The 23,893-nt window shown below is 40.4% G+C and overlaps 1 protein-coding gene across 1 annotated transcript in view; it reads left to right on the top strand.

The window, feature by feature from the left end:
* LOC139468143 (nucleolin-like) overlaps positions 1-23,893 on the top strand; it is an 86,019-nt gene that overhangs the window by 16,801 nt on the left and 45,325 nt on the right. Inside the window, exons 3-4 of the mRNA XM_071249920.1 lie at positions 9,794-10,109; positions 11,139-11,213. Of these exons, the coding sequence (XP_071106021.1) occupies positions 9,794-10,109; positions 11,139-11,213 (391 nt within the window). The remainder of the gene's footprint in view (positions 1-9,793; positions 10,110-11,138; positions 11,214-23,893) is intronic.

Below are 23,893 nucleotides of genomic sequence, written 5' to 3'. Positions count from 1 at the left end.
AGCAGTTTTCACTCCTGTTTTATATTTTTAGTGATTTCCGCATGTGCTTAAAGCCCTGCCCTGACTATAAATAGCCAGCAAGGTGGCGACTTACCAGTTTCTAACAGTGACTGACAATGTAAACACAACCGAGTGTCTAGAGAAGCTTTTCAAAAAATGTATGCAGACAAGATCACCTTTGACCATCAAACTTTGTATCAACCTGAATGATAAATCTTGGACACCACAAATTGGTCCATATCTAGATATAAGTCAAAAAGATTTTTGTGGTTTTATCATAAAAAATCGAATCGATCGTGTTTGGCGTCTGCATCAATCACAAAGGATGGAGCTTATTTACGGTTGCGCTATAAATAGCAAAGCACATGGTCATGTGTACATGTGACACATTCAATGCATTTGTGGTCCAAGTGTATTGTTTTGTATAATTTTACGGCAGAACAGCAGCACAACAGTTTCGGTTAATGTAACAGTACCGATACATAAATACGAAATTGACATTAGTTACATTTGTATTAGACCACAGGGTTCACAGGGGATTAGCCGTGTGTGGAGCTTGAACTAGTCCACTGGGTCGTTGCTGGCAGAACTGAGATCCTGGGAGACCCATATGTCACCAACATCATCCGACATGGGAACAAGCTGGCGCTTATAGACGACCCGCAGCTCACGTCGTTGCCCATAGCCACCTACCACCCTACTCAACAAACGCTACCTGGCGCGTCCACCTTATTCAGGATGACCACCTCAGGCTGCTGTGCTCCCGGATCCAGGCACAGGATGTATTCATCAGCCTAGATATCGAGGACGCCTATTGACATGTCCCTATACATCCAGACGACCGGGTCCATTACCAATGGGCCGTTCCCCCATTTGGATTTTCTTCGGCACCGTGGCTACTCACACAGTTTACCACCATTTTCGGGACATTCAGTTCGAGGCATTGGGACACCGTCGCTCTACTTCGCTGCAGGGACTCCTAACTCATGTACCTATTGGGGTGGAAGATCAACCTCAGGAAGTCAGAGTTGACACCCTCAAATTTCCTTCAGTTCATCGGGGGCCTCTTCTAGGCGGACCTCGATCTCTTCTCTGTACCCAGAGACGGGTGGGATCGCAGCAGGTGCACCTGACTCCAGCTCTCCACCTAACATACACTCTGCGCCAATGGCAATTCCTCCTGGGCCTCCTAACCTCAGCGCAGGACTTGACCTACAGAGGAAGGCTCCAACTGCGCCCAGTTCAGATGTTCCATCGTCATCCCGGATCATCTCAAGTAGCATCCCCGGTAGTGGACGGTGGAATCGAATGTCTTAGGCGGCGTCTCCTTGATAGGGCTTACGACCTCTCTGCGCCTATTCGTAGACGCGCCCCTGCAGTGATGGGGCACAACTGGAGGGACAGTTTGCCTCGGGTCTGTGGTCCGCCGATCAGCGCCTATGGCACATCAACAACCTCGAACTGGAAGCGCTTATCTTGACCATCGCTCACTGGAAGCAGGCCCTCAGACACGCCCGGCTCGACGGACAAGATCAGTGTCGTATGGTACTTTTGGAACCAAGGAACGAGTCACTCGACTTCGCTCTTTCAACAGACGTTCCGATTGTTTCACCTGGTGGATCATCTGGGGATTCAGTTCCAAGTCCACCACATCCCGGTCTGCCAAAACATCCTAGCGGATGCCCTCTCTCGGCCATGAAAAGTGGCTCCCACAGAGGGGAAACTTCACCCAGATGCCTTCGCTCTTGTTTGTCGAGATCATGGTCTCCCCAACATAGACCTATTCACCACCAGCCAGAACTACCAGATCCACGACCTACATATCTCCGGTGCCGGATCCACTGGCTTGGGCAGTCGACACTTTCAGTGTCCCCTGGGAAGGACTAAAAGCCTACACTTTTCCGCCACCTGTATTCCTTCCCAAAATCGCCCAGAAGATCAGATCGACACGGAACCTTGATCTGACTTTGGTCGCGCCCTGGTAGCCAGTGAGGGCTTGGTTCGTCGACCTCAGAGAGCTGTCCGACTTCAACCCACTGCCACACCCAGATTGGCCAAATCTGCTGATCCACCCTCACAGCAGACAGCCACACTCAGGACCAGACGGGTTATTTCTTCACTTCTGGTCCATTTACAGAGAGCACAACGCCAAAGGCTACTCGGCAAGAGCGGCTAGGGCCATCACGTGAGCAAATGGTCTTCCTACTGGCGCTCGCCACAGCAGCCCATGTCAGTGAGCTACACGTCTTGGACGTCACTCGTGTCTGCTTTGAGCATGGAACACACAGCCGTGCGTCTTGGACTGTGGCGCTACACAGCAACTGAGCTCTACTTGCCATCATGGAGAGGTGTACTGGCGATCAAACACATTCGTCGCCAGTCACCATATGCGAGATGTCGTATTGGAGGATGTGCTAGGCACGCACAACTTGGTCCGTTCGTAGTGCCCAACAGGGTCCTTTACTACACGCACTGACCTCGCCTCCAAGTCCAGAGCCGTACTTTTGACCTCCCCTGGCGTAAGCCCTGGAGGATCCATAACGTCGCTTCCTTTGGTCACGTGGGAGCTGCGTGACAGGGTTTGCCTCTCAGCTAGTTGGAACAACTTCTTCAAGCAAAGACCTTCACACAGATCTTTTCTCTCTGTCAAGAACAAGCAGTGATATGCATTAAGGAGTAATGCAGGATGAGTATACAAATATAAAAAATATCTAGGATTTTACTAGGATGAAAATAACGCTGTCCATATTTTATCTGAGTTCACCTGCCGCTTTGGAAATTTGTGCACAAATCTAATATAAAAAAAAATACTAATAGATCAAGATCTATCATTGCACCATCATAAAAGAAAAGCTCAACATCTTCATCAGTTTTATTAAAAATTTGTTTCTGAAGCAAGGTAACTAGATCTACATCATAAATTAATTCATAGACTAAATTCTAGCACCAAGTGTTTTGAACTTATTATCCCCCGGGATATAATGCGGGGGGATACAGCTATGGGCATGTCCATCCGTCTGTCTAAATCGCCCCGGAGCAGAACTCGAAAACCGTTAAATATTTCTTCATCAAACTTTGCATTCATATCACTCAAGTGGTGAACTTGTGCTTTTTGCTATTAAGGGATTTTAGAAATTTAATTTTTTTACATTTCAATGGCAACAAGTTGGACCTAGGTTCTATAAGGGTGGTGTTCATTTCCGGAGCGTAACTCACAAACCGTTACATACTTTCTTACAAAACTTTGCATGTCTACCAGGCACATACTGAACTGTTGCCTTTTGCTACTTAGGAATTTTAGAAATTTTTATTTTTTATGTTTCCATGGCAACAAGTTGGATTTAAGTTTTCATATAGGGTGTGTTATCTTATGGAGTATAACAAATAAAATGTTAAATATTTCCTTGCCAAACATTGCATGTCTATTTATAAAGCACATACTGAACTGCCATTTGATATTCAGGAGTTTTAGAAATCTTTATTTTAGAATTTCCATTGCAGTTATTTTGACATGGGCTAAGAGAAATGTTGGGCCAGCTACCTGGTTTGGGACCATAACGTGTTAAAATGGGCGGGGGATATAGATGACTTTGTTGACTATATGCTTGTTATCCCCCGCCCAACGAAGTTGGCGGGGGATTTAGAAACGGGCTCCGTCCGTACGTCCGTCCGTACGTCAAGTTTCGTTTCGTTTCCGGAGCATAACTCAGAAACCGTTCAATATTTTGCCTGTCAGGTACATGCTGAACTGTTGCCATTTGCTATTGAGAAATTTTAGAATTTTTATTTATGTTTCCATGGCAACAAGATGGACTTAGGTACTGTAAGGGTAGGGTTCGTTTCCGGAGCATAACTCATAAACCGTTCAATATTTTTTCATCAAACTTTGCAGGTCTGTCAGGTACATGCTGAACTGGTGCCTTTTGCTATTTAGAAATTTTAGAAATTTTTATTTTTTACGTTTCCATGGCAACAAGATGGACTTAGCTTCCAAACTCTTCTTTTTTTTACAATTTCCATGACAAGTTCCACCTCGGTTAAAAAGGGTTAGGGTTTGTTTAGATTTAATTATGTCATAAATTCTGCAACAGGGGCGTGGGATATAGCCAGGTTAGTGGCAAACTCTTGTTACGTTATTGTTTCTTGTAATTTGTCATTTGTTTGCATAAAAAAACCGCACAGTAACACTTGTTTTACTTTCGATTTCATATGGATGCGACTATGGTGGATCTTTTGTTGGTAAACAATGTATGCTTCTTAAAGAACATTCAACTCTTGACTCATTACATACAGAATTGCACATTTACTTGTTGTTACTTTACAGACAGCCGCCGGGGGGATATGTCATCTTTCTGATGACTCTTGTTTTAAAATGTCTTAAAATAACTTACACAATTATTGAAAGGCATTTTTTATTATTATTAATTACATATTTTATTTAGTCCGCCAGCTCGCTCTTTAGTTAAGGTTTGAGGTGAGAAACACATAAAAAATACGGAAGCCCTAATGACACTTGGCATGCAAATCAACAGGAAATCTGGGTAACTGCCATGGGACTTGCAAAGTTTCACAGATTGAGTGACTTCAGTTTGAAGAGCTTTTCAACAAGTGTGACTTGCTACTGGGCAATGAAAATGTGACGGAAACGACAAAAATACAACTTTCATCAATAAGTAAGGAAAGTACTTGACCATTACAAGGGTTTTCATGATCGTTGTCATCCAGATTCAAGATGAAGGCAAGACAAACACAACGAAAAAAACCAAAACACTGTTGAAATCACCGATGACCGTGAATATTGAGAAATGCGGTTACTAAACTTCAGATAGACCGTACACTATTGCTGAGTGAGGCGTTCAACAACAAACATATATGATATATTATGGTGTTTGTTCATAAACACTGCTATTATTCATCACGACAAACATGTTTTGCTCTCATCGAGAGAATAATGCAGAACTAATTTGTGTGTTGGACTGGAATAAAGACATAAATCGTGGACATTCCACAGTATCGCTTTGTGAAGATGTGAAGACGACATGGTAGATAAGTTTTGAAACCAAACACCTACGCGTCTGTTTAAAAGTTTTGTAATTGTTTGATGCTTATTTATTACCAATAAAACTTAGTCCTTGATGTCAAAACTGCCCATGTTGGTTGGTGTTTACATGACGTCACCCGTTGACGCATTAACCAATGAAATGTGTGAGTTAACATGTCATATTGACCTGTTAGATCACTCGTATAAGTTCCGCCCACTGAGAGTGCGGTAGTTCCTACCGTTAATGCCCCTTTAACATTAATATTTGAAGTCTAAATCCTTAATCGTAATGCATAGATTTCACGCTCGAGTTTTTCGAATTAGTGTCTGACAACAGCGGCAGTAGAGATATAACATGTACTGATATGACATAACATATATATTTTAACTTATCCTGCATTACTCCTTAATGCATTCACTGCTCACCTTTGACAGCAGTGAAAACTGTGATTGACCCTGCTTGACGAAATGAAGATGTTGTTCCATAGCAGGACCCCCAATGACAAGCTGCCACCTCATACCGGAAGTGGTAGATGCACTGTTGGTCACGACAAAGTACAGACGTGTTTCTAAATCCCTTGATAACTTCAGCAGTCAAATCAAAGGTTAAATCATTGCCATAAATCCTGTAGTTTGGCTGTCATCACACCACAAGTCCTTTTCACTGTTGACTATCCAATATTAGTTATACAAAGTGTTTAATAAATAAATAAAATGCCAGGCTTCCCCCTACACTTTAGAAGGTCCGATACATTATTTAATAAACTGCAGTTTATTGTAACCATAACTTGAATAGTAAATTTACTGCAGGTTATAAGGACCCTTACAAATTTGAAACAATGGGCCCAATACAAGGCCTACCTGCAACAGGCTTACTCTGTGCAATGTCTTACTACAGTGTAGAATATTTAACTAAGTTACATTAGTCAGGTTAAGACTATAGAACTGCCATCATCGAAGTAGATAGTGAAATTATACTTGTCACAAGTGTGGTCAGTTGTGTACAATAGGAACCTTTGATGGAAGTGTTTCCCATGACTGAATGGCGACTTTCAGATGCTCTGCATGTGCTGTTTTTTCAAGACAAGATAACAGCCATCATCGATCTTCTATCACATGATGCAGGCTCGGCATGGCTCTCCATCGCCTTGTTGTCTTGCAAACACTGCCTTTGTGATGATCAACTTAAGGCTTGGCTTTTTCAGCTCCACTGTTCCTCTTGAAGCCTTTGCAAATAATGAATCCATGAGATTGCACAAGAAGTGCACAACGATCATTGTTATCCCCAGTTTGTGCCTGCTCATCAGGATCTCAGGGATTTAACTAATTTACTTCTTTTCATGGACTTGGGTGAGGATATAATGGGCAACGAGAATAGTCCTCATCAAGGACTCTTGAGAGATTCATCAGCTAAGTGACTTTAATCTATTTCGGGACAACTGGTTCCTTCCACCTCTTCTTCCAATCATACACACTCGACCCCTTAGTGATAATAAACGGTTATCAGTTTCCTTTGATCACCACTACAATCCATTCTCTACAGTGAAAATATCCTGCCAGCCAGCTAGCTGCCGATCCTGACATTGGCAAAAGGTACAATATTCTTAAATAATGCTATCATCAATTGTCTCAGTACGAGACTCACAGATTTTATTCTTTTACATGCTGTAAAAGACAAATTAAACCTTGATGTTCAACATATGGTCTTTCAAAAATCTGTAGCTAGAAGAACCGCCTCATTTCCGCATGACTTCTGTTGCGTTACTCTGTACGCTCATATGTCATAGCGATTTTCTTGTCTTACAGGATGCGTATCCATCAGGAGCATGGCCATTTTTTTCGATTTGTGTTACAAGGTCGTCCTTACAAAGGAAATTGCTCCCTTCATCTTCATGGCATTGTTTTCAACTTCTATATCTACGATTGCATTCAGGAAAACACTGATGTCACCGTCCTTCAACAGCTCGCTTTCACAAAGTCAGTTGGTCAATGTCAGCAAGTCCGAATTGACTCCTAGCCAGCTTCTCAGTCTGTTGACATCAGCACAACCTCTCATCTTGCAAGGGCAACTTTGACTTTTTCAATGCTTTCTCACAAAGTTCACTCAGATCGATGACTGTCGACCACTGATCTCCCCGCTCCACCTCCGTCCCCTTCTTCAATGGTGGCTCATCAAATTGAACGTCTGCGTCAGGGTCTCTTTGAGGCCGTTCGTATCTTCAAGATCTCGTCACATCCCAGGGGTCTCCTGTCCCGACCAGACCCGACAAGCTTTCGACAACAGAATGGTGACTTCTTGACCTGGCACTCTTCAAGTGGATTTTTCACTTATATTTGCCCCCAGAGTCGATCTATTCACCACTCAGCTATCCTAAGTTGTCTCCCATCCCCAACCCACAGGCTTTGGGTCATGATGCTTTGGCAATCCAATGGGAGGGACTCAATGCCTATGCCTTTCTTCCAACAGGTGTTCTTCCTCTGGTTTTTCTAAAGGTGGAGGCCATCAATCACTTGGCTCTGACTTTGGTGCCACCCTATTGCCCAGCGTGCCAAACTCAAAAAGGGGCGGTTGTGTAGCCTAGTGGTTAAAGTGTGAAACCCATTTCTGGTGTCCCCCGCCGTTATATTGCTGAAATATTGCTAAAAACATATCCTCACTCACTCGCTCAATTGAACGTTTCCATCGTCTTCCACTCCATGATGACCTGCTACCTCACGTCCGGTTGCTGCATCATTCCCTTGTAACGCTCCATCTATGCGATTGGTGCATCTGCAGAGGTCCCTTCTCGCTGAAGGCTATTCTAAGCGTCTATTACTGCAGCTCATAGATCTTCCACCACACGCCTTATAAGATCATAAGCAGATGGCCTTTGAGACTTATTGTCGCGCTCGTGATGATTGGCCTCAACAGATCGCTGAATATCTGCGTCTTCTTTGTCTGAGAGTGGAACTGGTTGGTCCGGTGAGAGAGCAATGTATCTTCCATCTTCCTGAGGCAAGAGAGTTAACTGACTTTAAAAGACCAGTTTCCACCCTTGCCGAACTAGGCTGGCATTACTGGGCTCGATCATAGCGCCACCAGTGGCTATTACCAGTTATGTGCCGTTTTGGTCTCTGATGTCCAGGGTCCCCGTAAGTTCAGACTGCTGATCCTGGCTCAACAGATGTCTTGGCCTACTCAACGCAGATAATGCCGTACACTTGATCTTGTTCCTGTTCTCCTGCTCACTTGTGTATAAATGGAATAAATCTTTAAACTTGAACTCTGTGTTTTTTGCTTCTTGTTTGTTTAGGTATTCCCAGATCGAGTTGCCCGTTTGATGGGTGGATTCGCTCATCTTTAGATCTGTAGAGACCATTGAAGTCACTGTCAGGCGCGGCCATGCATACTGTGTCCTGAACCTCTAGTCCGCTCAGCTCTACCTTGTGTATCTGTGATGTTGTGTTTTGGTTCAAAGATCGTCTTCTGGATATTCTCATCCTGGCTCGCTTCATTCATTAGGGTTAAATGAGATGCCAAGCTTGTGCATGCTATGGTCATTTGGAGATAGTGGTGTACATGTCTTGTAGAGACGCTTGGCACTCCCCCTTCCTGACTGATTACTAGTCGTATGCTGTATCGATCTTTCATTGAACAATAACACACATGAAAACACGTTTGGCATGTATTACCTACTCGAGCTCATGTTCCGTCTCATTTGCGGATTCGTGTATCAGGATTGTTTCACCTGTTGTGGGAGTGTTTTCCCGCTCACAAGTTCTTGTTGTTTTTGTATGACACTAGGCAGTTATGTTTTTATATATTTCATTGTTTAGAACCTGCTTCCTTGTTTTGTCTCAGTTGTAGACATTCAGTCTAGGGTATCTGTGCCCACTGTCCAACCGTTGAATATATGCATATTGTGAGACAGGATAAGTTAACAAATTTGAGTTTATTATAATTTCTATATTTATATAATTATCCTTCTCACACGCTATATGCCCACCCATCCATCCCTGCATCTCGGTTCCTCTGGCCTGATAGCTCTGACGAAAGAGAATGAGTTGGTAGAGACAGACATGTGATCAAGTCATGTAAGGTTCATGTGCACGGAATGGCCTGTAACCATTGTGATACTGGCATGTGTTGGGGTGAATTGTTTTTAAGAAGCTGGAAACTTTGTTCAAGAACGTTTCCACAAAGGAACGAAAGGAAAGAAGAAATGCATATTGTAAGACAGAATAGGTATATATAAATACACAATTTAGAATAAAATTTCCAATATTCACCAAGATCACTTGAAATAAAGATTAGTGTATATTTGTCATTTATTGTATCCTGCAATTTCTTACATGTTAGAATCACCTTATATTCTCATTTCAGCAATTGTCATGACCTCAAAAATTGACTTTGCATATTAAATTAACTGAAATGGTTTGTACTTTACCCTCGCATTGCATGCTGATGAACAATATATACATGAATTTGAAGTCTCTACTGCATGTGATGCTAAACTAAATCCAGCAGGCAGTGTTAAGAAATGTGCAAACAATTATGCAGGGTTAAAGTAATTTCTTCTATAAAGTGGGAAAATAGTCATTCTTGTTTGGAACTTTTTCTGACTTTTCCTGCAGACTCTAGGTCTGTTACACAGCCAATTAACAGCCACACTTGACACTGGCTTGATTGATCGGGATATCATTTGATCCATCTCACTTTCAATAACCTTTTGAGAAACAGTGCCTTATCATTAATATTTTTTCTCACCACAGGAGAAACCAAAACCAATGATGGTTAAAAAGAACCAAAAATCCAGGGTTCAACCATCTAAAAAAGTGAAAGTGAAAGAGATAGTAAAGGATGAAGATGACAGTGAAGATGAAAGCATGGAGGATGACACTGACAGTGAAGGTGAGAACACCATTCCACCTGTCATAACCAAGGAACAGAAAAATGAGGATGAAGATGAAGATGAAGATGAGAACGAGGACAGTGATGAAGAGAGCATTACTAGCACAAACAAGACAGCTGAAGCATCTGATAGTGATGACGACAGTTGTGATGATAGCAGTGAAGACGAGGGTGAAGGTAAGTGTTGTCGAACTATTCTCAATTCTCAAATGATCTCAATGCGAACTTGATTTGTGAAACATGGTATGCTTGTGTTTTAGTTATATTTGTATGGATGAGCAGACATTCATATTTTGCTAACAAATAAAACCAATAATTATTTTCTCAGGGTATGTTGACAAAGGACAATGTTGCAAATATTTCTTTCTCCTTCAATTGCACCAGTTTTGATGATCACTGATGTTGGTCACCATGATAAGATTGAATGTTCATGAAATGGCAGTTTCAGATAACATACAGCCAAGATAATGGAAATTTGATGTGAATGATGACAAATTGTCATGAGGCCAGGGTCAAGCTCACTAGATGGAAAACTTTCCCTGTGTTTGGTTACATTTTCTCTTAAAGTGTTAATATTTTTATCACAAAACTTGGTTTGTGACTTGAAATAGGATAACTTCCTCTAGAAAGGCTTTTTGTCCTCATATCTGCGTGTGATGTCATATTTCTGGTCTCTCAATTTTTAGTTCAACTGGCCAGAAAGTCCATGTGAGCTCAATGTTTCTTTTTTCTCAATATTATAAAATTTCACCATTTGACATAAGGGTTTTGATCATGCTTTTAATTTTTATCTTATAATGTATTTGGATCTGTAAACAACTTATGAAATTGCAAGATTGAGAAAATTCAACTTTGGCATGTATGTTTATTTTCATGACAGGGCGGTGGGGTAGTCTGGTTGTTAAAGTGTCGCCCCAAAGCTTGGGGTTCAATTACCCACACTGGTATAATTATAATTATAATTATACAGAAGCCTATTTCTGGCGTCATCCTCCTTAATAAAGCAGTGTAAGAAAACCATACTCACTCACTCTTTTCATGACATAATTTGTTTCAAATCATTATGATGTTAGTGTTAGTATTTGGTCCTCAGCATTTTTAATGCAGAAACATTGCATGTCATTGCTGACATTCATTTTCATAAAGCTGATTTTCTACATATCTAGGTGAGCTACAGTGCTATAGTACTGGTTTTGTTTGTTGCAGATGAAGAAGTGAATGGGAAAAGGAAAAAGCCACAGAAAGAAAAGCCAGTTAAGAAAAGTAAAACTGAGACTACAGGTAAGGGTATTTAGAAAATATGAGATAGTCTTCAGATTCATATGCAAAGTTTACTTGTTTAAGCACGCACATCACTATTTACGTGCAATAATCTTGGCCTCAATGTTAAACCCCATTAAACTTGTTCTTCCCCTGCTCCCACCCACCCACCCCGTTTTTTTTGTGTGCGTGTGCGTGCGTGCATACGCGCAGCTATTATTATGAATGTCATGCAAACTACCCGTTCCATGAAGATAAAGGTCCCTGACGCCAGTCTTGTGGCTAAGGATCTAACTAGCATAATCCCAGGAAGGGAGGAGTGTCTTTGGCCCAATGATATCCTGAGCCTATCGTGGTCTTAACTCTTTCATCACTGGCTGCCCCAGAGTTATGTCCCTTGAAACCCTGCAGTCCCTGACACTGACAAGGCCTGTACACTGGCCTCCCTGGCAGTATTATTGGAAAATCACACTATCATTTTTGATGCACTTTTTCTACCAGAAACTTGCTTTTAATATACATTTATCATATACCATTGTAAAGAGGATTGAGTATACTTTAATATTCTTTGTTGTTATTGACTCTAACCTTTGTCATTATCTAATTACAGGTGTTTACAAGTGAAATAAAACTTGAAAACACTGAAAAAATGAAAACAGACAATGAATTTTGGCTCAAATTGTATTAAAAATCACAAAAATAAATCACAGATACAAGGTAAACATAACACAGTGGTCTTGTCATCTTGGACGGCACAGGTAATCGCAGGTGTTACAGGTAAATTCTCTTCATGCACATCTGTAAACAAATAAACAAGTTTACAACTCTTGGTACTGACTTTGTTTTCTATACTGATGTCACATATTACTTATGATACACCTACAGCCTCTTAGGTAAACTCGTTAACACAGGTAAACTTGTTAACGCAGGTAAACTCGTTAACACAGGTAAAAACAAATATTTGATTTATTTTGTTCTTTTTCAGGATTTGAAACAAAAATTAAGTATTTAAGTAATTAAAAAGTAATTTATCACATTACCTGAACATTGAACCACAGCTACTATAAGAATGACATCACAGGGAAGATATCACAGATTGATCTGAAGAGGGAAAGATTGTAAAAGGACAGAAAGATCGTAAATTCAAGTTCTGCAAATATAAAAGTTGTGATAACATATTTACAATACACTGCTATTTACAACTGCATAATAAATTAAATCAGTACTTTATTAAATCAATCAATTAATAAATAAATAATTTATACAGTTACTAAAATTTAAATTAAGATGTAAATAACAAGAGAACAAACATGATTATAGAAATAAATTTTATTCAAATTGAGCGAAATATAAGGACATACGACAAACCGGCAAACTACTATTCGGATTGCGATCAGAAAAATAAATTAAAAAAAAAAGAAACAAATACGTCATGCCACTCACCTTTGTTGTTGTTGTGATCGCTCGTTCACGTGTAGGCTGCATTCTCATTCGTCGCACTGATAATCTGTTCAAACACAGAATCATTGTAAAACAGTTGGAAAAAATCAATAGCATGACTCTTCACTCACCGTACGTGTCAATATATATATTCTTGAGTCCGGTCGCCTCTTCAAAATCCCTCATGTCTCCACTGTTGTTGTCCCTCTGCCACTCCCATTCTTGAAAGTTGGCGGGGGGGGGGGGGGGACATCTCGTCGAAACCGTCAAAATCTTCACCAAAATATTCGCGAAATTCCCTCTCCCCTTCGCTTAAATTATTCAATTCAAACACATTACTATTCCCGATAGAGTCGTTGTTAATCATCTGATCGCTATCCGAATCGTAGTTGGCCGCCATTACGCTTGATTTACGATTCAAGCGAGAAAAATACCTGTCGCGAAAACAGGTGACGTCCGCGATTTTCACGCCAAAAAGACGGGGAAATTCCATAGAATGACGTGTCAATCACGTGTAGATCTCATTTCCATATTTAGAACGAGATTACACACGAGAAAGGAAGTAGAAAGAGTGATTTTGTAAACACGCTCGCGCCGCCCGATTTATCGGGCAGCCGTGTGTGGGGCTTGGACAGTTCTCGCCCGATTTTTCGGGCAGCCGGGTACTGGGACACGGTTTATGCTGCCCGATAAATCGGGCAGTCGGGGCGAAAGGGTTAAGCCAGCCTGCTACCGTGGCCTTGTCAGAATGTGTCTTGCATGAGATAACGTCTGTTTCCATGTCAGCGATAGGGATCCGTAGCAGTGATAGTATTTGAGGCCTCTGATAAGGTAGAGAAGTTTGTCAGGATGGTCCACCGTGGGTCCCAGTGCAGGAATGGTACAGTGTCTGTGTCCCAATGGGACGAAACTGTCTGTCTGGTTCTTGGCCATGAATTCTGGAAGTGAACGTAAAGCAATGGAAGACCAGTTTGGGGAATGAGTAAGGCTGGAGTTGTTCAAGGCATGGTGTTCAGAAACTCTAGTAGCCGTAGCCATGGATATGAGCAACGCTGCCTTCTGGGATTTCTGAAGTAATGTAGCAGAAGCAAGAGGCTCGCAACCTGGTATCAGGAGGGCTGTGGGGACCACTGAGAAGTTCCATTTCGGGAATGTATGAGAATTACTGACATCTTCCAAGAAAAATGAAGGCATAAGCAGTGTTCACTGTAAGTTGCGCCATTGGCGCACTAAAGTTTTATATGTACAGGCGGGTCATGTAGGTGTACTTGTGAACTTGAAAATAGATCATATTATGAGTTTTTACTTGCAAACTGTTGCAAAACTCCAAACTACGTAGGCTTTCATTGTAACAAAATTAGCGCTACCTTACTTCCCCGAAGCGAACTGTTATTGATTTGAATACTCCGAACGCGGCACATAACTTTCACACCATCTTAATGAATGACAGGCGATGCCTACAAATCGGTTTAATGAGGAAAACTGAATCTCTTTTTAAAGCTTATTGTGATTGGTCTATTTCTTTGAGTGAACCAATGACGTTGCATGTTGCAAATTTACACTTTTGTTGCTATGGCGGACACACTTGCTGTCAAACGCTGATGTCAGTCAAGAATTCTTTTAGTTTTTCACGAAGAAGCAAAGAATCAAACCTCAAATTAATCAATCCCCCCTTCAAATTAATTAATTAAAAGGATTGAGCGGCAATGCATACATATATGGGCGGTACTCCTCCAATGCAAGGACGATGCCCATCCAGGAAAACGTATGCTATGTACGGTGTGCACTACCCACAACAAAAACATGTTTACGGGGAATGGCATAGTAACAAAAGACATGCAATATCAAAGGTTCACAAATAGCCTAGTCAATCGAAGCAGAGAATTTGAAAAATAATTTTGAAGCAGTTAAAAGGCCTTTATCTGAAAAAAGCAGTCATTGTAGGTATGAAGGTTGTTTACTTGTTAGGCAATGTGCAGTGTTAGTATTATTTTTGCTTTTTTTTATACAAATTCATTTTGAATTGATATTAATTGTTTAATAAATGTGTTGAACAGATCTTGCTTTCTATTCTTGGTGTTCGGATTGTTGACCTTTCCAGGTGGTGAGATGGAACTTGGGAATGTTCTCGTGCTTGAGGCCTGATTTGGGTTAATGTAGAATATCCTTGCGTAACGGTAGTGGAAGAGGATTGTCATGAGTAGAGCTAATAGTCTTTGGAACCAGGGTCTCTTGGGCCAGATCAGGGTGATCAGAATGATGGTACAGTCTGTTGATACTACCTTCCGTATCACCCTGTCAAGGAGCGACCATGGAGGGAAGGCTACGCAAAGAGATTGGTCCCATCCATGGACAGTGTGTCTGTCTGTAAGGGCTTAGGACTCAGAACTGGACTGACATAGACTGGAAGTCGGTGAATCAGACAAGTCACAAAAAGATTTACGTGCTTGCTGTCCCATGTCGACATGATCCAGGAGAATATCTGGATGGAGGGTCCATTTCTGCCGTGTCTTGACAGTCTGTCTGCGAGGATGTTCAATTTCCCTGGTATATATGTCTCGCTTCCATCCGGCAAGGTACTGAGTCGGCCAAGTTGAATAAATGTGAAGTCTCCATCAGAGAGGTGGACTTAGTCCCGCCCAACTTAGGCCACAACTCTGGTGTTGTCCATGGCATTAAGAATGGAGAAGGTGAGGAGATTTTTCCAGTGCTGGATTGCGTAAAATCTATATCTCGGAGCTGACGAATGGCATGTGACTTGTGAAATGTATTCATGGCGAGGTCTGCTTCTTGCCGAACAGACAGAATCTGTGATGAGGTCGGGATGTGAGAAGAGATCAAGTCTGGAAAGATGAGAGTTATATCGAGTAGACATCTCAGCCTTCTGCTGAGCAAAAAAATGCTCCAATGCACTGATTAAGAACGCCGGCTGCTCAAGCGTAATGGACAGCTGTGGGCAATTGGTCAGTTGTTTAGGTGGAGGAGTCAGCTTGTCCGACTGTGACATGTAAGCCACCTTCTTGGCCGCACCTTTTCTCTTGGCTTTGGTGTGTGCATCGTTAAGTTTGTAGAATGCCTTCTTGGAGAGTTGGAGACAGAGTGTACAGTGATCGTCTTCTTTACAAGAAGGCTCTCTTCGTTTCTAAAACTTGTGATGGGGATCGCCAGAAATCATGACCCTGCCACACTTGTGACAGGCTGATTGCGAGGTGGGTGGTGGTGGTTAGGGTAAACAAATCAACAGTCACAACTGATATTCACTTGGATTGAGCCCAGTCATCAATATACACTAATATACAAATATAGTATAACAAAGTAATGAAGTATAGCAACGACTGTGACCTAAGCTAAGTGCAGAGAGATCATGTACTTTTGTAGGGACGTGTCGAGCACACACTGAAAAGAAGTGAGGATTTTCCCGCCTTACGCACGTAAGAGATGTGGGCTGCGAGTGCTTTTTTCGGGGCAACTAATGTTGTACAGTTGACAGTGAAGAGGACCCCAGTTGAAAATCTGAACGTTTTAGTATGGTGTGACTGCATCCAAAATACAGGATTTATGGCAACAATGTAATAGAGGTAGAGGATTCATAAGAGTTATATTTCAAATAACTCTTGAAAAAACGCATGCTGGTATACCGGTCACAACATCACGAGTCACCAGACACCTTTAACCTGCCAGACCATAGCCATGTCAAAATAGTATATTATTTTGTGAACCTACCTGTCATATCATTCATTTATTAAACACTTCACAATGTCTGAAAACATGTGTCATTTCAATTCATCATATTTTATTGATAGATTTAAGTTTATTAACCATTTCTCCCAATGTTCTAAAAATGAGATTCTGGCACACATGCCTCGACAATGGGTCCCTGTAAAAAAAAGTCAGAGCAAAATAAAGAACTTTCAAGCAAGTCTTTAAGTAAAGTAATAAAAATATTCAACTAAAATGTCTCTAATAGTTTAAGTTAGGGTTTTTGTTTTGATTTTCATGCTTGTACATAATGTTTAAAGCTCTCAATGCTACTGTTGAACCCATTCGACAGGCGCATAGTCGAAGTACACCCCAAAATGAAACTCCCTATAACTGTTAAACGAGTAGGCTTTGCATATATTTTAAATTACAAATGGAATGCAAAAATCCTCAGCTTGCAAAATATCGAAACTTCCAGTAGTTTATTTACCTCAAAAAGAAAACATCGCGAGTTAAGAAAGTATCAACCAAATTTATCGGCACACAGCCACCAGAAACGGCCACTGTTGACTTTTGGCACTTCTCGTTGAGCGGAATGCAGTCCGGTATTTTCTTTATAATTTTATCATTTTTCATATTCAATCATATTTTTTTGTTTGCTGACAAAAGGAAAACACTCAAGTTCCTTAATTTCTAAAAATTAGCAACTTTCGGTGTAACTAATTGCAAACAAAAACAATCTGAATCGTAACATCATTGATTGAATGGAACTTCGATCATGGCAACGGCGGTAAACAAACAACGCCACATGCATAGTGATCGTGTCAGACTATTACAATAATTTTGTTACATTTAACTTAATTTTCTTGAATTATTGACACCGGTGTATAAATCCTTGTTCTCATTTTTATAGTTTGCAAATGATTTCATTTGATAAACTTTCGGACACATTGACAACCCATCATTGGGCAACAAACACTGCAAATAATGACAAATATTGGATTATACACAAAATCTGAACTGATATACATTAGAGGTGAACCATTCAATAACAAAATAATGCAGTTTACGAAAAATGATCAAAATACTTTCAATTTTAGATATCGTATCTGAAACTGGAAGCACGTACCGCATGAGACACATGGAAGCAAAATATGCCAAAGTTGGTAAGCTATCATCCAAAAAATTCCAAAATAGATTCAAATTCAAAAGAAAATACATAATTTACTATTTGTAAACTGTTTACAATTTATTGATCTAGGATAGCAGTCTTCACTCCCATTTGTTTCATATTTATTCATGATTGCCGCTGTTGCTTAACATCAAATTTGTAAGTCTGAATCCGAAACCGTTAAGTATTCCAACCTCGATTATTTGAAAATTATTTTCTGAAAACGACAGCAGCGGAGAGCGATATAACATTGATATGCCATATTAATAACAACATTATATTGTTATTGGTCTGTCATTGCAAGGACAATTTAGAATATTAAGGATTGTTTTTAAAATGTTTACTCCCCATGCCCCCATCTTCAGAACGGATGACAGTAGGTATACATCGACTCGATGAATGTAGGGCCTGTGATTTTGTACCCAAGAAAAATAACGTAATCTGTATGACTTTATTTATTTTTTCATGTTTATTGCAAACAATGAGCAGAACGTTATGATAAAACACTTAATCAAGTTGATTGATTGTGATAGGAAAGTAATAAATTCTCGTCACTGAAGAAGAGGCCAATAAATTGGTAAACAGTAATTTGATTGTAGTGTTTTGACAGGAAAGTGATAATAAATTAACTTTTTCAAACAAAATGTAATGCAAAAACTACAAAATTGTAATAACAAATTATTCTTGTACAAAAGCACATACCAGTTAGGGTACGAACTCTCAAGAAATATTATGTACAAAAAGCTCATTTCAAATGGATTTCATGGAACGATGGGATAAAAAAAGATTTCTCATCAGTGTAATTCCTTTTCACATTTTAAACAATGGTTTATGTTCCTTTAGGGACAAGCATCAATGTCACTGTCACATACCTGAGCATACTACAACTAACCTGGAAAGTCCTGCCTGACTATTACACATTATTTCATAGGTGAGAACCCAAAAAGAAATACATAAATGTGGGATATGTTCCAAATACTTTTCTCCAACAGAACAGAACTGCAAGAATTGTCTATCTGCCCTATTCCTTTTTCAATAGATATCATTCTCTTATAAATATAGGGCTAACTCACCGCCACCCTGGTTCTGGTGATTAAACAAATTAAAATTAACGTATCATTTTCATATGACAATTATATTTAGGGCTCCAAGCCGAAAGGCTGTAGAGCCCTATTGTAACCGTTCGATTTATTATTATTATTTATTATTATTATTATTTATTATTTCGCCGTTTTTTGTTCCAGAGATAGCAGTTTAACCACTGGCTCGATTTTGTTCAAATTTTGTGTGTGTGTGCAGGTTGTTAGGTACCAAATACCACAAAAGGCCGTAGGCCCAATGGCCAAGGACAGATAACTGAAAAACAAGAATATTTCGCCTCATTGCTCCGCAACAGCTTGTCCGATTACTTTCAAACTTTACACATGTCTGCTGCTTCGGGTGCTTGACATTTTCTGTTCTTTGATCTTGGTCATTGGTCACGTGGTTTGCCAGCCATATTGAATTCAAGGTTTTCACAGGGTTTTGAGGGTACTTGTCTTCAAATCCTATCTCCTCTGAATCCACTGCATGAAATGCATCCAAACTTTTTGAGAATTGTCTCCATACATATCACATCAAACTCTGTTAGCCGATTTGGGATATCTTTTTTACTTGCTGCCATATTGGATTCAAAGTTTTTACAGTGTCTTTTGGGCACCTGTCTTCAAAACCTATCTCCTCTGAATCCACTGCAATAAATCATTTCAAACTTTCTGAGAATTGTCTCCATACATAACACACCAAACTCTGTTAGCCGTGTTTAGATATCTTTGTTAGTGACGGCCCTATTTGATTTTGATTTTGATGATTTATTTCACCGAAATTTTACTTTATATAAAGATCATATCTTGTAAGGTTCTCCACAGAAACTATTGAAAGTTGACCTGAAGTTAGTCGGACATGTGAACCTCATCTTTTGTTCTTGGTTGCATGCTAAAAGTAACACCGCTTGGTGGTAATATTGACAAAATACCGAATACATCGCTCAGAAAACCCAGGGTTATTTCCCTTTGACCGTCAAGTGTCTTTTGCAGTATGTATACTACCCTTGAAGATGAGGGTTAGAATTGGTCTTCAGCAACCCATGCTTGTCTTAAGAGGCGATTATCGGGAACATTGTCTTGGTGGTAAATGGGTTTAGAACACACTGGTTAACTCTGGCACACACCAATTTCGTAGTGGTGATGTCCTGCAAACAGCGACTCTCTTTTGATGGAGTTGGTACAAGCAAACCATATGCGGATTCGAACATGGTCAAAGTCAAACATGGGTGAAGAACACACTGGGACATATGTGTTGATGTCTCATAAGCAGTTCATTACATTTGACGGCGTTGGTACAGGCAAACCATTTGAGGAAATCGAACATGGACGAGGTTGGAAACAGGTTTAGCACTTTATCTCAGCAATACGACATAAACCCGGGGCCCTGACGAACTCATAACACTCATCCATTTGACTTGAGCTCAACTGACAAAGAAGTTACAGCCTGTTAAGAGTCACCAAGCCAAAAAGCTGAAGAGTCACATTGCTATCGTTCCGCTATATTCCGCCGATTTTTGTACCAGAGCTAGCATAATAACCACCGTCTCGATTCCGTTCAAATTTTGTATGTGTATCCAGATACTTATGTAACAGATACCACACAAATACCAAGGCAGTAGGCCCAAAGACCAAAAATAAGCAATTTCTAAGCTATATTTAGCCCTATTGCTTCGCAACCGCTTGTCCAATTACTTTCAAACTTTAGATGTGTCTGCTGCTTTGGGTGCTAGACATTTTATTATCCCCCGCCGCGCGAAAGCGCGAAGCGGGGGATATAGTATTCACGACCGTCCGTACGTCCGTCCGTCCGTCCGTACGTCCCACCTGTTTGTTGCCGCGATATCTCAAGAACTAAACACTGGATTGTCTTCATATTTGGAACTATGGTGTATATACAGACTCCGCAGACACCAGTCGGTTTTGGTGACCTAGACCCCATTTTCAAGGTCACAGCAGGCATATCTGCTTTTGGAGTTGGAAAACGGTGTTGCCGCAATATCTCAAGAACTAATCTCTGGAATGTCTTCATATTTGGAACTATGGTGTATATACAGACTCCGCAGACACCAGTCGGTTTTGGTGACCTTGACCCCATTTTCAAGGTCACAGCAGGCATATCTGCTTTTGGAGTTGGAAAACGGTGTTGCCGCAATATCTCAAGAACTAATCTCTGGATTGTCTTCATATTTGTAACTATGGTGTATATACAGACTCCGCAGACACCAGTCAGTTTTGGTGACCTTGACCCCATTTTCAAGGTCACAGCAGGCAAATCTGCTTTTGGAGTTGGAAAACAGTGTTGCCGCGATATCTCAAGAACTAATCGCTGGATTGTCTTCATATTTGGAACTATAGTGTATATACAGACACCGCATACACCTGTCAGATTTGGTGACCTTGACCCCATTTTCAAGGTCACAGCAAGCAAATCTGTTTTTGGAGTTGGAAAACGGTGTTGCCACAATATCTCAAGAACTAATCGCTGGATTGTCTTCATATTTGGTACTATGGTGTACAGGCGGGGGATATTTCGTCACTCTGTGACAAATACTTGTGTTCTTTGACTTTGGTCATTGGTCATGTGGTTTGGCAGCCATATTGGATTCAAGGTTTTCACAGTGTCTTTTGGGTACCTGTTTTTATATGCATACTCTACTGAATCCATTGCATGAAATGTTTTCAAACTTTCTGAGAATGGTCTCCTTACATCGCACATCAAACTCTGTTAGCCGATTTTGGATATCTTTTATAGCAACGGACCCATTGGGTTTTGATTTTGATCTTTTTTTTCACCGAAACTTTACTTTGAAGATCATTTCTTGTAAGGTTCTCCACAGAAACTATTGAAAGTTTTTATGAAGTTGCCATATGCATCTTATTGTTTGTTCTTGGTTGCATTCTAAAAGTAACACCTTTGGTGGTAATATTTGATTAATATTTGGGACATCCCTAGAACACGCCAATTTCGTTGTGGCGATTTCTGTTGACTATTTCTTTACGGAATTGGTACAAGCAAACTTTAAATGGATTCGAACATGTCCGAGGTCTGAAATGGGGTAAGAACAGACTTGGACTCTCCCGCCACGACAATTTCATAGCGGCGATACCCTACAAGTGGTGCCTACATTTGAAGGAGCCCGCCATTACTGCTTTGCAGCTATATTTTAGAATTGTTTTGTTTGGAAAAAAACCACTTCATACTCAAGATTAATGCCCATATGAGCTGTTATGTGTATGTTCAAATGGATCTTATCTATTTCTTTATTTTTTATGGAATACTAAACTTAAATGACATGAAATAGTTACTTGATGTTCAGGTGAAAGATATTATTTGTTGAATAAAATATATTTAAACTAAAGATAGTCATTGAAGTTTAATCTGTTAAACTGTGCTGATGCATTGACAAATATTTAGTGTCCATACACAAAATCATTGTGGAAATAAAAAGCTGAATATAAAAATATAACTTAATAATTTAGAAGTTGTGAACAGCTGTAAATAATTAAACATTAACAAATCTTATCATCAATAAGCAATCATGGTGGTTTCTATATTGATGGAATAAATTTTAAAATGCTCTGTGAAATTGTTCTAAAATCATGCTCGAATCGATAAATGTAGTATGAAAGGAAAACTTCTTTAACAGTCCCACATTTAATTAGAAACTAACATAATATGTATGACATTGTATGTAGTATTCTATTGTATGTAGTATTCTATTATTATATACCATATGCACTTGCTTATATCCTATCACATTCGGCATCGCATGAATGCTATTTTGAAACACATTTTGTTTGTTGTGGAGGGTGATCATTGACGATATCTTTTGATGTTTTGCGTGGGATACAACTATTATAGTGAAAACAAAATCATCAGCATGTACCTCGCAAATACATGAATCCTACCCCTTGATATTCATGTAACATAGAATGGTGATCCTTATATATATATCAACAAAAGTTCAAATAAAAGATACCGTGACACTTGCATGTGGCGTGTTGATTCATCTTCTACCGTTTCCGGGTCACCGGAGCATGCAAGGTCAAACGGATTAAAAAATATGCCAATTGGAAGGTTGATGTTACGTCCTCTACAGACATGGAAGAACTCACTACGATCCCACACCCTAGAGTTTAAGACTCGGTTACCTCCCAACTTATCACAGGACCTGCATTGGTGGACTGACAGAGAGCACATGATGAGCGGCATTCCTCCATCTATTATCAGACGCATCAGATTCGGGATGGGGAGCCTATATTGATGATCTTGCAGAACAAGGATCTTAGAGCACCAGAGAGAGGATCCTACATATCAACTGCAGGAAAATGAAGGCCATTTATTACGCCATCCTGGCATGGAATATATGTCTCTCCCAATTGTGCATCCTCATAGCCACGGACAACACCACAGTAGTGGCATACGTTCAGAAACGGGGAGAAACCAGATCCATTTTTCTGACGATGGAGACAACATGATTGTATGCCTTGGCAGATTCCATCAGTTGCCAGATGGAAGCGAGACATATTCCCGGAAAGCTGAACATCTTTGCTGACAGCTTTTCACATCAGGGGGAATAGTGGCAACAGAATGGACCTGACATCCCCAGATCTTTGCTTGGAAAACCACGTTATGGGACACACAGCACCTAGATCTCTTTGCCATTTGCCAAAACCATCAACTTCAGGTTTATCTCAGTCCAGTTCCTGATCCAATGGCTCACCAGATTGATGCGCTATCAATGGATTGGATGGGTCTATTTGCATACGCATTCCTACCATGGTCTCTCCTAGACAAGGTCATCCACAAGGTGGAGGAGACGGCTTGCATGATAATCTTGATAACACCAGTCTGGCCCAGCAGAGCGTGGTTCCCCAGAATATTAAGTCTATTAATGGAAGAGCCTCTCAGGTTACCTCTCTAGTTACCTCTCCGTGGAGATCTGTTACGACAGCCGAAGTCTAACATTTTCTATGATAACCTGCCCAGCCTACATCTAATCACCTGGAAGTTAGCGTGCATTAGATGCAGACATCCAGGTACTCTGAACTTGCCTCGGAAGCTGTGGTAAGATCATGGAGAACTTTATCCTCCCTTATATATGACAATAGATGGGATAAGTTTTTCCAGTGGAGAAGATAAAGGGATTATAACTAATACTATATAGTAGCGGATTTTCTGCAACAACTACGTCGGGACAATAAGTTCTGACATGGGACGATAGAATGTTACAGATTGGCTCTTCACTCTGTGCTTCAACATGACGGACTGTCAATTGGTAACCATCCCATTCTAAAAAGACTAA

This window comes from Haliotis cracherodii, unplaced genomic scaffold, assembly GCF_022045235.1.
Source record: "Haliotis cracherodii isolate W230 unplaced genomic scaffold, xgHalCrac1.p SCAF_2, whole genome shotgun sequence".
Taxonomy (NCBI): Eukaryota; Metazoa; Mollusca; class Gastropoda; order Lepetellida; family Haliotidae; genus Haliotis; species Haliotis cracherodii.
This window is presented reverse-complemented; position numbering and strand designations above follow the sequence as displayed.